Consider the following 17,185-nt stretch of genomic DNA (forward strand, 5'->3'; position numbering starts at 1 on the left):
TCTTTGTCTAGCTCGACTCCTATTGGATGCTTCATCTAGCTTGCTCCAATAAAAGTCCAACTAGACAAATTCGAATGAAAAATGCAAGGTACCCCTAAGATTTCGTCTCGAAAGCTTTCATAAGAACACATCAGTCTATGTATACGAATTTCCGTGTGTATCGCGCAACTGTTCTGACAGCTTAATAATCACAGCCTTGGGTTGCATTCCAAAATGTTCTTTTTGAGAAAAATTTTACTCAATACCTATAGTTCATGTTACATATACTATAGAATATCGAGTAAAATTTCTTCAAAAAGGACGTTTTGGAACACAATTTTGATACAATTTTTCGGACATTTAATATGCTCGTCTGTGATAGGCAGGACGTAATGGCTCGCGATTGGGCCTGAGCAGAAAGATTGTCGCAATCGTTTATGACAGTATCGTAGACGTAAATCGGTGTCGGAAGTCACGCACAAGGATTGACGTAGAGGTATGCTGTAGACTTGGCCTACAATAGGTATCGTGGGCTGTAAGCTGTAAGAATTGGGCAATCACAGTCGATTATTACAAGAATAATCGGTTATAATTGGCCAATTCTTACGGCTTACGACTTACTGTATCTATTGTGGATCAGGCCGTATCAAATATGATTAGACGACACAATTGATGCAGCATACGTCTACGTCAATCCTTGTGCGTTGACTTCTGACACCGACTTACGTCTACGACACTGTCAGGAACGATTGCGACAATCTTTGTGCTCAGACTTATTGGCGGTAGAGATCCTCTAGTAAGAGATGCGTAATCTTTGACTGCGATGGTATTGGTCTTGGTCGACTTTGCAAGAATATGGCGGAACCAATGAAATAATCGTGGTAAAGGCGCGGTAAAGATAAATTAAAATTGAAGATAAATTACGTAAACAGAATTTAATAAATTTATAGATATGTAAAACAGAAAAAATTCTGCAGCCTTTTGCTGCAGAATTTTTACAATTTAGAACGCAGCAGCTTGGCATTATATTTTACTTCAGGTATCTCCTATGTGAATATGACTATGTTAAAATATTTTTAATTCTCACATGTATTTTACAATTTATGTGAAATAATATTTTATTATAACATTGCATTAATATTACCTTAATTATCAGCAATTTATATATTCTATATATATTAATCTTATATAAATATAAATATAAATATATATATATATATATATATATATATATATTCATAAACATATCACACATGTAACACATGGAAGCCGCTATATTCTTGCAAACAACCGAAGTTTGCGCATCTCTTACTAGAGGATCTCTAATTGGCGGCAGGTGACAGCGCCGCTCTCGAAAGTGCCGATTGTCCCGCGTACTTTCTCACGTCGCGCGCGCTTGTTTGTTTGCCGACTGTGAGGTCATCGCGTGTCGAGACGGCGAACGACGCAATGCATTGAGATGCGGGATACGTGCATCGCAATGCATCGGTGAGTCGCTACTCCCGCGGCGTGATTAAACTATTTCGTTGCTTACTGAAATCTGGTGTCTCGTCGACATCGCATCGCGTCGGTATCGCGTTAGAGGTTAGGTTAGGTTAAGTTAGGCTGGCTAAAGTTACAGTGCATCTCCGATCGAAAAGTCTCCGCGCGAGTGTCGGTGCTAATGCGATGGAATACCCGGAGAGCTGAGAGCAGGATGTTTGCTTAGAAAACCGGGACACAGGACGTCAAGACGTCAGGAAGCGAGCAGCAATACGTCATGTGTGTACAGGTATGTCCAATCGCTCATTATGAAGGATGTTTCCGAGTCAAACGAACGTTTGACGAGCTCTTCTCGAGAATGAGGGGATATACCGAGTCGAAATTTAGAATCTACTTGAGAACCGGTATTCAGGATAGAGTCCGTGCTATTGTATGATAAATATAGTCATACTGATAATTTCTTCACAATTATTCGTTAACATGTGAGACTCATTTTATGCAACATACTCATTTTATAAGACAAATATCAACCCAGACAATCGAATAATTTATAATTAATTGCTCAATGAGAAATTGTAAGATAATTTATAACTATGAATACTGACCAGAGTCTCGCAAGTGGGTGTATTAATATTTGTTTCTTTTTTCCTAACAACGCTCGTGTGTTAGGACGCGAGTTTCAACGAGTTTCTGAGTATGTCAACAACTTTTTTCTCACTTCCGTTTAGCCTTGTTGTTGTATTGGAATCTATGTTTAAATCTTTGCTATGTTTTGCATAAGAATACCTGCCTTCTCATCCCTCTTGAATATCTAAGTCCTATTGAAATTTCCCACGCCGTTGAAACAACATTAACAAAGACGAAGGGAGAAAGTTCGTTGTTTCATATTCAGTGAAGATATTAATCTTTATTAAATTATTCATTATTTGCTTATCGCGTGTCTGCCTCCAATTGAGAAAGTCACATAATAAATACGATAAATTGACACAACTTAAGAATGAAAATTAAATGTAGGTAGAGAATACCGAAATAGTACCAATAATGTCGAGTAATTCTTGAATAAATGTTTCTTCAAGCCTTTAGCATGGAGGAGATGGCGATAAGTAGTCATTTGTTGCTTTAAGAGAATAAGTTATACAATATTATGTCTCGAGATTCTCTCCATTGATTGTCCAAGAAACTCTGACGGTATTTACAGAGTTATTCCAGGAACCAAATTTCGACTCGGGATCCGTTTCAAGTGTTAAATACTTCGCGAACATCTTGATGAATGGTCTTTCGTTAGTCTGCGATGCTGCACAGAACTCCGAGAAGGGAAGAGATAGAAGGTGCCTCTTTAGAGTTGACGCGAAATTAACTGAATAGCGCTTCGGGATTTCTTATCGCGCTCGCGCAATTAAAAGAAAAATATACTTCACGCTGCCGGCAGACAGAGATCAAGGCTGGCCAAAGAATCTGTAACGCAAAGAAAACAGAGTTGCACGGCGGGATCCCGTAGCGTATCGCTGGTTCGTGCGCCACAAAGCGCTAATATTCCATCTAAATATCGCGGTATTTACCACTCTCACTGTGTGTGTACGCCAGATATTTATAAAGTCACGCCTCAAAGCGCAATAGAGAAATTACTTCGCCGCTCCGCGGTCCTAATTGTCTCTTTAACCGAGCGACAATTTAATAACGGTATTAACTCCATGTTAATACCGCAATGCTCCGAAATGTCCTATCAGGACTCCTCTCTACCACCGCCTCCTCCACCACCTGGTCGGTTTATCACGCCGCGCGTAACAAGAGCGACACCAAACGCGCTATCGTCGCGCAATGAACGAGGTCGCGCGACCTCGTTGTCGAATATTAATTGCGCGTTGCGTCGAGAACGCGGCGACGTGAACGCGATAAAACAAAATAAGACCCTAAGATCCACCGCGTCTCCCTTCGTTCCGGTTCGGTTTAGTTTAACATCGCAGTTATCGGCTACAAGTATTTATTGTTGCATTCCACCCGCTTCCGCGCGCGAACGCGAACGTCGGAATGCGTTCTTCGCGCGCGCTTTGCGCGATTATATGAACGATATCCCTACGTCCCGCGTGAAGCTGCGCAGTAAATGCTTCGAATAAAACCCACCGTTAACTGAAAGACCTTTGTGGCGCGGCTAACTCGCAAAAGCGTAACTACCTTTTACGTTCACCGTCAGTTTGCCGCACAAGCTCGATGCACAAGCTCGATGCAAGTTTATTTACGGACACCTGCACGCTCATTCGTGTTCAGATTTCGCGCGGCTGCATCGCCGCCGCCGCCGCCGCCGCCGCCACCGCCGCCGCCGCCCCGCTTCTCCCGGGATATGTCCGACATGGCGCAGTTTGTATGTCAACTTTTTTATGCTCGTAGAGGCTAAATAACGTCACCCACTCGTGACAAAAAGGGGAAATGACAAACTGGTTTCGAAAGAGAAGTGGATATTAAATTTGCGTCTATATGCCCGGCTGAATTTACTGTACGCCGGTTAATTAAATCGCGCAACGAGAATTTCGTCGCGCCTCTGCCCACGTTTCGTAGCCGGCGAATTCTCTTCAGCATTTTTTGACGCGCGACACAATCGTCTGTCGTCGGAGCAGTTGCTTAACGCGAATCACCTGGAGTGCGTTTACATATACAAAATGTGATAACAAAGCGAGAAAGTGACATCGCTTCTCGATGTAGCTGTTTTTCTCCGCGGAGGTGGAGGGGGAGGATGGGGCAGGCGGCAGTAATGAGACGCGAGTGAATCGTGATGAATCGTTTCCTCGATGAAACGTTGCGTGGCTAAACGATGAAATTGTTTATTAATCTAGTGGGAAGAGCGTATCGCGCGCGATTGTTAAACACGCGATAACTATCCGACCCGTTCGACGAGTATCGTAAATTCTTTAGAGAGCAGAGAGAGGGTTATCGATCGTATCGTTGGGAATATTGCGCGCGCGACGCGATGTTTTTTTTTTTATTTTTTTTTCCTCTGCTGCTGCAGAGAAAGAGTGTCAGCCCCCTAATTAAACTTACAAAACTACTCTAACTGCATTATGCTTCTCTCCGCCGCACTGACGATAATACTTCCTCCTCGTGCGGCGCTTTACATTAACGTTTATTTTCCTTGAATTTTCCTCGAAGGGGGGAAGAAATACACAGCGGAACTGCTATAAGCTATAACTATAGGCTCCAAAGAAAGTTGGAGGTAACAAGAAAACGATACGTTTGCCAACGGCACGTTTATTTCCGAGAACGTGGTGCATCCTTCCTTAGTAAATTTATCCGCAAAACAAGCAATTCGACGAGTCGCTGTTTTCGTATTTCACGTGGAAGCACAGCACAGCGCGCTTGATCCGCTGCAATAGAATTGAGATCTGAGGAATTCACTATAGGCGACTAGAGATAAATAATATTCGCGCCATTGGTATTCCGCTGGAGCTCTATGAATTTTAGTCGCTTTAAGTATCAGCGAATTCGCGAGTCGAAATTTTAGCCCTGCTTTGGACCTGAACTTTCTGTATATTCTGAAGGATCGGTGTATTTTTTACTTGGCGTCTCCGAATGACAGAAAACGCGTAAGATGCCACTTGCAGATCTTAAAGAAGTCTCAACAAAGGTTAAATAGAATCGAAAGAAGTTGATATAGACTTCAGAGTTTCAAAGTAAGTGAAATATTTGAGGTCGGAAGTAGGATGAGAATTCCGACTTGTATCGCGTTATGTACGTGATGTTCGTCGTTTTTTTTCTTCCTTTTCTTTTGTACAGTTGATCTGTACAATTAAATAAAGCGGTTCTCAGGCGAATCGACAATTCGCAACAATCCGACGAGCGTCTTACAAACAATGTCTCGGACCGTAACCGCCCGAGATTGGCGCGATGAATAAGAAAAATAAGAAGCGAAGCGCCGCCGCGCGCGCAATCGAGTTTTGAAATTCCGGTCTAATATGCACATAACTCGCCCGTCGATTGAGGATCGATACCGCATTATCTCGTCAAATTAACCGCGATTGCCCCGTATAATGTGCCGGGACCTATATAATCGGGCATGAAAATACCTCGCTTTCCACGCGGAAAACACGCGACTCACGGCGGAATGAGCGCGCGCGCGCGTCGCGAACGTAACGGAACGAACGAACAACGTTGCAATCATGCCGTTAAACTCGTGCCAGAACGCATAATCGAGGGACGCATGCATCCACAGCGGGGATATTACGCACTGCGCCAACGATAATTTCAATCCCACGGCGAGATTTCTGCCAAGCTTCTGCCACCATATCCAGAAATTCTCCCAATATCCTCGTTTCAGTAAGTGCCGCCGCGCCAGTAATTTTTCACGTCTCTTTTTCTACGCCCCGCCGGGGGAATAACAAATGGCGCTGATCTCACTGTCATGTATAATGCACAGATTTACAGCATCCCGCTATCTGACACAGCTATATGTCCGAAGCCACCCTCCTCTCTCTCTTTCTCTCTCTCTCTCTCTCTCTCTCTCTCTCTCTCTCTCTCTCTCTCTCTCTCTTTCTCTCTGTTCTACTCTCTCTCCCACGGCTCGGCTCCGGGCGCGGCCGCAAAAAAATGCAGCGGACGTTAACATCCGCGGCAAGTAATATCCCGTATGGCGGCGCGCGTCATTTTCTCCGGGAAATCGGGCGCCCCCGCTTTTTTTTCTTTCCCTTTTTTTCCTTCTACCTCGTAGAACGGACGCGCCGGGATAGGGGTGTTTTTCGGCCGCGGCATATCGCCGGGAGGTAGAAGAAAGTTGTGAAGAGGGTGAAACGAGATCGGCACGGAGAGGCTGGCCGGGCGGGAGAAGAAAGAGGGACGGAGAGCAAGTTGATTGCGCGGGGAAATTCGAGGATCTTGCCCCGCGGTGGGGCTGACATCGTTCTGATAAACAACGCTTGTCTACGGCCGCCGGATGATAAGAGTAAACCCCGGGAATTAGCTCAAGTATCGCAACTTGGCATCTGGGTCAGCGGCGGGCTTTTATTTTGCTTTCCAGCAACCCGTTAAGGATTTACATCAACGAGATTGACGGCAATCTAGTTTTGTACATCGCGCGAGTTTCGTGCGCCGGCGGCCGATTTAGGCCCATATCAATAGTCGCCACCTCAAACTAATTTCATGCGAGATACTCCGATTTTCATTCAAAGTTATATCCAAGTTTGTGAATCATAATGTATTGTCGTATCTGCATCTGTAACCGCGATTCAACTGGAAAATTCTCATCCGATCTAGAATTCAAATCTGACCTCGTCTCGCTAGAGACGAGTTTCATCAAGTAATAACTGTTAACGTTCATCAAGTAATAACTATTAACGTTCATCAAGTAATAACTGTTAACGCGGAGTTATATCGTATTGATGGCGCGTTATAAAGAAATAGAATATTCCATACGCTGCCCATACCAAAGGTCGATACTCGTTTCCCAAACTATGAATGATAAATTCGTGCCCCGGACTCGAGAGAGCGAACGCGCGCGCGCGCGCGATGTTAAAGATGCTAAAGATTCGCAATCATCGTTCACGATTACGGCAATTAAGACCTCGGATTAACGTCTAACGCGAGAAGGAGGAGAGGTAGCTTTCGCAACTCGGGTAGAGATCCGAACGCCCCGTATAATCCGTAATCCCGAAATGAATCGTGAAACAATTGGATCCGCGGAAAGAATTAACGCAGCTTCGTTATAACTCACAACAGACTGTTTAGGTGTGGGCGTTGTATAGCGCGCGTGACATTATCATCGATATTTTATTATACCGTAATTTATATTATGCGCTACGCGATATTTCCGCACAAAGGGCTCATGAATAATGCCGCACACGGTTTTTATGTGGCGCGCATTACATATTTATAACCGACTCGAATTATCCAATCAGCGTGAAGAGAATTAAAAGAATTGCCTCCTGTGACGCGCGTCATATTACTATCTCTGTCTCTCTTTCGATGTGGAGCGACACGACGGTGGCTCGGAAATCTCGACTGAAAAATTAATACGGGCCGCAAACATGCGCAGTTTAATTCTCGCTCGTCGAAAAAGCTCGTTTCATTCTTAAAAAGTTCATAATACAGATTCAGCATCCTTAAGATAGCCAAGTTGGATCGTCCGTTTATCGGGCGAGAAGGAACGTAAATAATAAATAAGACTTCTCCCCCGCTTCCCTCACCGCCGTTACAGACAACGAAATTTGCCCCGACATGCATAATACATGTGGAAATGGCGTCGGCGCGTACTAGCTAGGCCGCGGTGACTTCTTGTCTATAATAGAATCTGCGCCATTCGCCCGATTCGTCGGGGCATATAAAGCAAAGAACTCACCAGGATAACGTATAACGGGCCAAGTCATTCAATTTACAAGATACCCATTTTACTCCCAAAACTCGTCTCGTGACCAGCTACGAGAAACTCAACTGAAGACGAGCCAAAGTCACAGCGAACTTGGCTAACCACCTAGTGGCCGAGCTATATACCCTCTCACTAGGAGGAGAGACCACGCGCGAACGATATAATTTCCCGATTTATTGCGTCGCGCTAATACGTTATCCCGCGGAGATAGTTCCGCGATAATGCAATCGGTAAATCACGTGTACTCCCGAGATAAAACTTTTGCCCTTTTATGTAATTATCAGTCGCTAAGAGTACCCGACACACACAGATAAATACTCTCGTGTAACCGATGTTCTATTGTCTGCACATAGAAAAGCACATACTACATTCGCGAGCTACACTGAGAAGAAATACTTGAAAATTTACTTGCGGGATAATAAACTACTTCTATGGAATAAATTTCTCGCTAATAAAGTCACACACGTAAGTATCAAATTTATTCAAGATACGTTCTGAATTCTAGTAAGTTTGGCACTTTAATCAAGGATATGCATAATATTTTTGCGAAGGAAATAAATTCTTCTTTCGAATACATAACAATGAACTTTTCTAAAATTCTAAAATAAATATATGAATATGAAAAAATTCTAAAATGAATATGAATTCTAAAATATATTTTAAGATTATTATAAAAAAAATATTATTTGTTGATGGTAAACATTATTTAAAAAAACGAAAAGTGAATTGAATAAAAATGAGTAAAAGTGAATCGCTTTTTTTAGCAGCAAAATGATATTTTTTTTGTGTGTGGAGACCAGACGAAATCTCGGTTACAGAAATATTTCTTTAAAGAAAATATTTGCACTAAGTCTATTTTCGGTTATTTTAACCGTATTTGAATGCGGTTGTAAACGTTCAGACGTATATTTTCGGCCGCGATAACAGAAATATCGTTCGTTGCCACCGAATTTTCGTCTGGTCCCCGTTTCATAACATGAATCAAGATTTCTTCTTCGTGTATTTTGAGAATTGTCTCCAATGTTTACAACAGGTCGCATTTAACGGAAGATTTTTACGAGTATTTCGTGAAAGGGCTTCCTTGCGTTGCGCAAACTTATTCTTTAACAAAATTAATTACGTCAAGTGAAGAAAGAACAATCACTTGGCGAATAAAAAACATAAAGCGCAGACGATAAAACAAAACGGAAATTATACGCAGAGGCTGCCGTGGCTGAAATGCATTTAAGCAAATTAAGCCACGCGTTTATCACAAAGATAAAACCCGTCGTGGAGGAATTTTTTTTCGTTTTTCTAAGGGGGTGGCAATTCAACACCTCGTTCTATTCGTCCGAAATTAAAAGCGGGGCGACATCGTTGGGTCACGTCTAATTAATTTCGTTGCAACGGAAGAGACAACGCCCGCCAGTCACACACGTCCAGCACGCGCGACGAAGACGCCGCGTGGCGCGTAAGAATTATACGCCGGCCGTTATAAATATTCCAGAGCGGTAATTAAAACCGTGCCCCCACGGGTACAGTAGCAGATCAAACGTTAATATCACCGACGTTCTAGCGCGCGCGCTCGCGAGAACGTATCTCGGAATTAAACCAAGCCGCGTTCTAAACGAATCGCACGAATCGCTGCATTGAAATGCTAATTCAATTAGTTCTTCGGGGTTAAAAACTTGGCGGTACCACACGTGCGGGCGCGGGCCGCTGTGCCGAAACGACTAATTGGATTAGCATATTAATGCGCGAAATCGGAAAATTCGTTAAGCCGAAAGTTTGCTTTAGCCCGAATCTCCTCCTCGCCTTAATGAATAGCTCTCTCTCTCTCTCTCTCTCTCTCCCTCTCTCCTCTCTCCTTTCTTCACCTCCCCGCCTCCTCACGATGGTAGTAGTACGCGATGCAGTTGCCGGGCATAAATTACCGAGCGAACGGTTGGGTTTGGACCCGTATACACGCCCTCTGTTTAATTTATGCATTTCTTGACCCGTATCAGCGGACCCGGCTTCCTACCTGTTGGTCCGCGTCTGCTCTACCACCTGTTCGAGAGGGATCCTTCTCTTCCCTCCCTCCTCTCTCTTCCCTCTTGCCTCACGGCAGGAAGAACAGAAAAAAGATGCCCCGGTACATTTGCATTGCTCGACAACAGCCGGCGATCGCGCCGAAATCATCGGTTTCCTCGTTCCGAGAGCGCGCGCTCGAATTTAACGCTATTTAACGTGAACGCCAGGTAGACATCGAGTTTGCGTCTCACCGCCATGCCATACCCGCCCACGAGCGCGCACCTTTTCCCCGGGACGTGACTGTCCATCTTGGACAGCTGCTCGATCCCTCCGTATCGTATCGGCAAGATCCGAGCGATCGGCAGGCCGACGTTATCGCGAACAGTTTACGGCCGCTCAAGACAGCTGGCAATCAACGTCGCGCCGCTGGTATCTTGCTCAGGATAGGAAGTTGGAGGATCGACACATATCGATCACGTCGATACCTGGTCGGTCGAGGGGGAGGGAGTATCGTATCGAAACTTTCGTAAGAAACGATCAACAGGCGGGGCAACCGTTCGTCCGTGAAGTGCCCGTGAGACGTTATTTAGGGGTTTATGCGAAATCCCTGTCATCTCGCTCTCATCTCGCCCTCATCTCGCCCCGTGGAACCGTTCTTGAAAAGTATGCAAATCGCGGAGAAAGATCCCCATTTCTCTCGCGTGTCCGCGCGGAGTTTCGGGGAGGCGGGGGCAGGAGGGAAGGGGGATGACAGAGCGGGCCCGGGTGGAGGGAACGATTGCGGAAGAACGAAAGTTATTTCCAAGGTGCGCGCGGAGGAAGGAGAGGATTAATGCGGTGGCTACTAGTAGCATCCGGTTCGCATTTCCACCTAGGGGGATGGCACTCGATCGGTCATCGAGCACGTCGAAACGATTTTAACCCTCCTGGTCTTCCTGGAGCGCGCGGCTGAAGTCCGCGTATCCGCTCGAGTAAAATATTGCTTCGCGCGCGGAGCTCGTGGCGACGTAGAAAGGAGGGTGGGAGGGAGGAAGGAAGGAAAACGAGAGCTTGAAGAGGGAAAGAGAGGAAGACGCAAGGGACGGAGGGAGGGAGAGCGAGAGAAAGGGAGATAGAGAGAAAGAAGGAGAGAAAGAGGACGGGTACAACCAAGCCGCGGGGGAAGCGAGTGGGAAAAAGCCCTCTGCAATTGCAATCCGGACAAATATCCGGAGCCGAGACGAACGACGAACGAACAAAGAGAAGAGGGACAGAGAAAGCGAGGGAGCAAGAGGGAGCGAGCGAACAGGGGAGAAAAGGAGGGAAAGAGGGTGATGATGGTGGTGGTGGTGGTGGTGATAGTAGTAGTAGTGGTAGTGGTGGTGGTAGTGGCGGTGGTACTGCTGCTGCTGCTGCTGCTGCTGCTGTTGCTGCCGCCGTCGTCGCCACTGGTGATGGTGGTGGTGGCGATGGTGTAAGAGGAGGTGGGAGAAGAAGAACAGAAAGGTGTGGGAGGGAGAGAGAGAGAGAGAGCGAGACTCCGGGTAGCGGAGAAATTGTTCGGGCTACTGCGAAACGAAACGAAACGCTTCTCCTGTTCTCCTATATATATGCGGCAGTCGATAAACCGCGCCTGCGTAGCTCCAACACAGAGCTATCCCCTCGTACGACGGAGGCTTAGGGGGTTGCCTGCACGCATATCTCCGCTCGGCGTTCCCGCGAGCGCGCAGGGGTGTGGATTAAAGATATTAAAGATACCCAGACCGTTCCGCGTTCGTTCGTTCGTTCGTTTCTCGTCTCGTCCATCCATCTGTCCGTCCGTCTCTGTCTCGTATGTAAACGAACACCTCTCGGCCTCACCGCTCCTTTTTCCCGCTGGTCATTTGTTCATCCCGCACGTCGTGGAACGCATTTTCGGTCTCGCGTCTATCTCCTATCCTTTCTACGTTATTTTAAAAATTTTTTATATCTTAAAACACTTTTCCTTTTTTATAATAATATTTTTAGAAGGTTGCTCTCTCTCTCTCTAAGCGACAATAAACGCGCATCTCTCTTCCTACTTCTCGTTTAGTTCCCTTTTCTTTTATTCCCTTTCCTTCCTGTCGTCATCCGCGCGCGACGTATCCGTCATGAACCGAAAAAAGATTCCGATTTCTAAAGTTAAATCGCTCGTATCGCCGCGCGTCTGCGTTCTCGGGGAGTCCGGAATCCGTGAGATACACTTGGCGGCTCTTAGGAGGCCGGAGTGCTATTAGGATCGAACGGTGGCGGCGCGCGATGTTTCTCTCCCCGTTGTTGCGCCCCACGTCGCGACCGTGTTGCACCTACGCCACCGAGATCGTTAGACCCCGACGTTGCCCACTTTATCTCGCGCCGCTTTTACGTGCTCGGTTCATCAGTTACACCTTCCGACCGCTCCTTTTTTCTCAATGAATACTACGTGCTGCGCGCGGAATGTGCGCTCGGCTCCGTTCGTTTGCCATCGAAAAAAGTAGACAGCGAGTCGGACCAAATTGCTTCCGCGTTAAATGCTTCTTGAGCGGACGTTTGATTGTTCCAAATTTAAAGAGCCCAGGTTTAGCGTCGCCATCGCCGCCGCCGCCGCCGCCGCCGCCGTCGCCGCCGTCGTTGCCTCCACAGAAACGCCGCTCTGGCACATATAGCACGACGTTCCGCTCGGGATCCCACCATCAAAGATATTGAAATACTCCCAGACTCCGGGTCGTACGTATCCCTGCCTCCACTCGATCGTCCGCGGACGAATACTAGTCGCGACCGTCCTCGTCGTCTTATTTCAGCGTTCCCTCGCTTTCAGCGCGACCGCGCTTCTCATAAAATCCCCCAGGCTTCATAAAAATCGTCTCCCGATAAATCACGAATGAAATTCTACGGTCGTGTAACGCACACGGACGTCACCCTGATCCATTCGTTCGGCGGGCGCAGCTTTCAACGAATTACTGTCGGCAGAGAGAATTAATCGCTTAAGTCTCGCGCTGCGTCAACGCGCCATATCTCTGCGAATTTCATATCAGCTTCCGCATGCGGCACGGACACGAAAATAGAGCCCGGCCGCGCCTTCGTCAGCGCCTACATTTTTTTTCGATCGCGTATCGATATCACGTCTCTTTCTTCGTGCCCTGCGAATTGCTTGTTTCATCTCGCGGAAGATGAAATTTTCGACGGAGAGTCTGTCGAAAGTTAAATATATCTCTCGCTCTACTGTAAATCTATCTCTCTCTCTCTCTCTCTCTCTCTTGTTTGCTCTTTACATGTTGATTTCCGGAATTAAACGCAGAGAATACGCGATACGCGATACGCGAAGTGTCGGCCCGCAAACATACAACGGTCGAAATTTTTACAAATATACCTACATCATAACAGCCGATAGCACACAACCAATTTATACATGGCGGTCATCGAATACTAACACGGGATTAACCTCAGGCAATCCGATACAATTCACCGCGTGTTTATAGCACATATATAGAATTGATGGAATGTTATGCATTTGCTATTAATTATGAATTCCTCGGCAAACTTAGAGTGCGCCGGGTTATCTGCGTGGTGAAAATCTAATCGCAGGCGCGGCGCTTGCCGATCGTCGGCGCGAGGGGGACTCGTTAATTAAGCATCGGGATAATAACCACGATAAAGTGAAATCTGCTCGAAAATTAACCGAAACGGCGCATTTCAGTTGCGGTATCCGCAAATGAAAATTCCCCCGGCAATGTGCGGGTAGTTCTAATTTACGACACGCGAAATATCAACGCACGCCGCACGTCAACAAGACCGGCGCTATGTATCGTCACAATTCCGCGTCGATGCCGCGCAGAAATGTCGGTCAGACATATTAAAATATCCCATCTGCCCGTCCCGCTTCTCTTTGTTCTGTATCGATAACTATCGGTTATTTCCTTTACCCGTCCTTCATCCGGAGTCGCCGTTCGCTTCGCAAAAATAGTTCTGCGTCTGTATGAATTCGCCATTTCCACACGCGCGTTCCGAATAATTTCAAGAGGGAATTATTGCACTCTGTGCTCTCCACACTCTTGCCGCTTGCTGCTCTCTTCTTTCTTTTTCTCTTTTCTTTTTTTTAGAGTAGCATAAACAAGTTATTGTACTTTGTAACATAAAAAGCCAGTTCTCTCCTCGAGTCTTTTCCTTCGTGCCGTTTCTCTCTCTCTCTCTCTCTCTCTCTCTCTCTCGCTCTCTCGCTCTCTCTTTCTCTCTCTCTCTCCCTCTCTCCCTCTTTTTTCTCCCTTTTTTCCCCATCCCTCAGGGCGGAATGGCCGTGGAGTGTGTGCGTGCACGCTACCGCCGCGTATGCAAACGTTAATTTATTCGCGTGTTTCTAGCGTGGCCATATTTAACAACCAAGATAATAACGACGTCTAGCCTCGTCGAACGAAAAGCACGGTGACGCAGTCGGGCTAACAATATTAAGCCTGTTTAGCCGTTCGTTCCAGCACGACGGCCAGCCACTTCTCTTCCTGTCCTTTCTCCGCCGCGTTTCCGGTTTTCCAGAGAGTAACGACCTACTCTCGCGCTTCCCAGCTTTTCCACGCAGGATTATAACATTACTCGACAAGGAGACATTCCAGATCCAATTACAACTGTATCGGGGCGGATGGACCGGCCGAAATAATAATCTCATCGCGAATGCGTACGTGTGCACTCGACTCGTCATCTCGTCTAAATATCACGCTCATCCTGGCGAGCGCGCGCACGTTAACGCATCATTCAATTGCATAATCCGTGTCTCGTGCGATACGATCGATCAAATCCAGGCAATTAGCCCGTTTCTTTTCCCACTTCCTCCGCTCACTCCTTTTTTCCGGTTTGCCGAAAGCGCGCGGGTGCTTTCCCTCGGGCATTCAGACACACAGGGGCTTCCTCCTTCGTACAATAAACGAAGCCCGCAAAAGGGAAGATTCGACGGCTCGAGTGACGGCGCACCTTGAACCAGCAGCTTTTTTGCGGTCACGATAATCCGTGACACGATTATTTCTCGCGTCTCAGCCGTCGGTTCTCACGGTCTCCCGCGGTCTTCTCCCCCTTCTCGCAAGAAGGGCCTTAATGATTTTTTCATCTCGGTGCGTTCGCGTGCACGCTGCGACGGTCGTGTACGTGTTTAACACATGTTTAACACGATCTAATCGATACGGACACATATCGTAGATTATATCGCAGAGCGTGCGCGCACCCAGCCGCGCGATTTGTTCGTTTCTTCCTCTTCGATCTCGCCGGTGATGTTCGCCGATAAGTAATCATATTGCCGCGAGGGTGCCCGCGTCGTTATTCGTTTGTTGTGTTTTCACTCAATTATTACGACGGGACGGGCGAGACAAAAGAAATTCTCCTCAAGTGGCTTTCTTGAACCGTGACCTAGCCACCCAGGGGCCCGTAAACAAAGACGCCCGGCAAACAATGCCGGCTACAAGAGCAAACACGATATCCGCCCTTCAGAACGCCGCGCATAAAATTGAAGTGCAAGGTACAAGTTCAGCGTGAGGGCGGCCCCCTGTCGACTCCGCGAAAACTTAAGCCACGGGGGGATGTAGTTGCGGGAAGAGTGAGAACGGCGAGCGCGCGCGCGAGAAAGAGAGAGAGAGAGGAAGAAAAGGGAGGAGAGAGAGAGCCGTTCCGGCGTTTAGCGTATGTGTATGTACGTTTTATACGGCAAGTTTCGCCATAAATCACTTCGTTTCGCCGGCTAAGTGTGCACGCGCGTCCGCGAACGAACTACTTCGTAACCAGATAAGCGGCTACTGGAATCCGCCGTGTTCCGCAAGCGGCACGTCTCGTCGTGCACGTCGACGATACCACCGGTGCCTTTACGACAGCAATTTTTACTCCCGTGCGTGTGCTTTTGTGAGTTGCCAACGCGAGAAATCCAGAATTAAAGATTGAACAAATCTTCCTCTCGGCCGGCGAGAATCACACTACTGTTATCACTACCATTATTCCCCGACATCCCGCCGGAGAGCCGGGAACGGCTCTTTGGGTGACACCTAAGTGACGCTGTCCTTTGTGTCTCCCGACTAAATGAGTTAGTCCACCCAAAGGACACCCTGAATCTTCATCTCAAATCTCATCTTATTATCGCTGGAATAATAATTATTCGCCGGTATTACTCGTGATACGAGCCAGAGAAGAATCCAATCGGGATGATATGCGCAACACAGTGCAGTGCAGTGAACTGTTCGCTTTCTTGCGTAGCGAAATTGGAACGTGAGCCGACAATCGCACAGTTACAGAAGCTCAACCCCCTTACATTCTCTCATCGATCGACGCCGTTAAAATGTATTGCCCGCTCGCGTTATCGAGAAACATTTCTCTCTCTCTTTCTTCCTCCCTCTCTTTTTATTTCTCTCTCCCTCTCTTTCTCTCTCTCTCTCTCTCTCTCTCTCTCTCACGCTTCTTCCATGAGTGCGAGTGACGTGTATGAAAAGTAATACAAATTCGATAAGTCACCATGCGCATTTTACGGGCGAAATGGAAAGCGTATTCTCGACGCCGATCTTGCGTGGCAATTCCTGCGCGCCCTCATGGGTAGAGGGGGGAGACGATTTACATTTCTAATGTTTTTCGGATAGGGATCGACGCATCGCGTCGCGCCGCACCGCGTCTCGAAGGGAAGGATGGACTTTAAAGAAGCGACGAAGCAGCTGCAGCCACCTCGAAGGAACGATTCGATGTAGGGATAAAGCGGTTAGCCCCAGCTACCTCATCCTCCTCGCCCTTCCCCCCTATTCTCCGCTAAAACGGTGGGAGATGGGTATCTCTGAAAATAGGATTGGTGCGGCACGCATTGTGCCGAGGACAGTGTCTCTCCGCCTCCGTTTTCGCCTATCTTCCCTCCCTCTCTCTCTCTCTCTCCCTCCCAGTTTCTCTCCCTATCCTCTCATATTTATAGCTTTCGCCTTTTCCACCGTCCTTCGCGCGCCCCATACTCGCACGCTTAATTCGACCGCTCTCCGTAGAATACGCTTTTCTTCAGCCGGGAGGAAAGTAATCCGACGGGTAGAGAGAGAAAGAGAGAGAGCACGGGCAAATGCGTCGGACCTGGCGTGCAGCAGGGGCGCCAGGTGTGTTCTGATTTATCACGACCGCTGGAAGTTGACTGACGACCGCGGCCGTGGGGCCGCTGTCCCGGATCCCTACGTTCGTGGATCGTTTAGTGGCTTATTAAAATTTCTGACGGTATGTCCCTATAGGCTGGCCTAACGGCGCGATGTCGATCGGGGACGTATAGATATGGACTAGTAATTCCCTGTGTCGCTGTTGCGAGCCTCGAGCTTTTTTACGGCTTCGTTTATTACCAGTGTACTCTCTCTTTCTCCCTCTCTCCCTCACAGACTTTCTCTCTCTCTCTCTCTCTCTCTCTCTCTCTCTCTCTCTCTCTCT

General features: G+C 47.2%; 2 protein-coding genes across 3 annotated transcripts in view; one reads left to right on the top strand and one right to left on the bottom strand.

The window, feature by feature from the left end:
• The window catches only part of LOC116845744 (platelet glycoprotein V-like), a 27,295-nt gene that overhangs the window by 5,983 nt on the left and 4,127 nt on the right, over positions 1 to 17,185 (bottom strand). The window lies entirely within an intron of this gene.
• The window catches only part of LOC116845708 (leucine-rich repeat-containing protein 15-like), a 38,310-nt gene that overhangs the window by 398 nt on the left and 20,727 nt on the right, over positions 1 to 17,185 (top strand). Inside the window, exon 2 of the mRNA XM_032818743.1 lies at positions 1,595 to 1,750. Within this exon, the coding sequence (XP_032674634.1) occupies positions 1,739 to 1,750 (12 nt within the window). The 5' untranslated portion in view covers positions 1,595 to 1,738. The remainder of the gene's footprint in view (positions 1 to 1,594; positions 1,751 to 17,185) is intronic.

This window comes from Odontomachus brunneus, unplaced genomic scaffold, assembly GCF_010583005.1.
Source record: "Odontomachus brunneus isolate Ranch 3 - 2012 unplaced genomic scaffold, Obru_v1 Obru_scaffold_004, whole genome shotgun sequence".
NCBI classification, from domain to species: Eukaryota; Metazoa; Arthropoda; class Insecta; order Hymenoptera; family Formicidae; genus Odontomachus; species Odontomachus brunneus.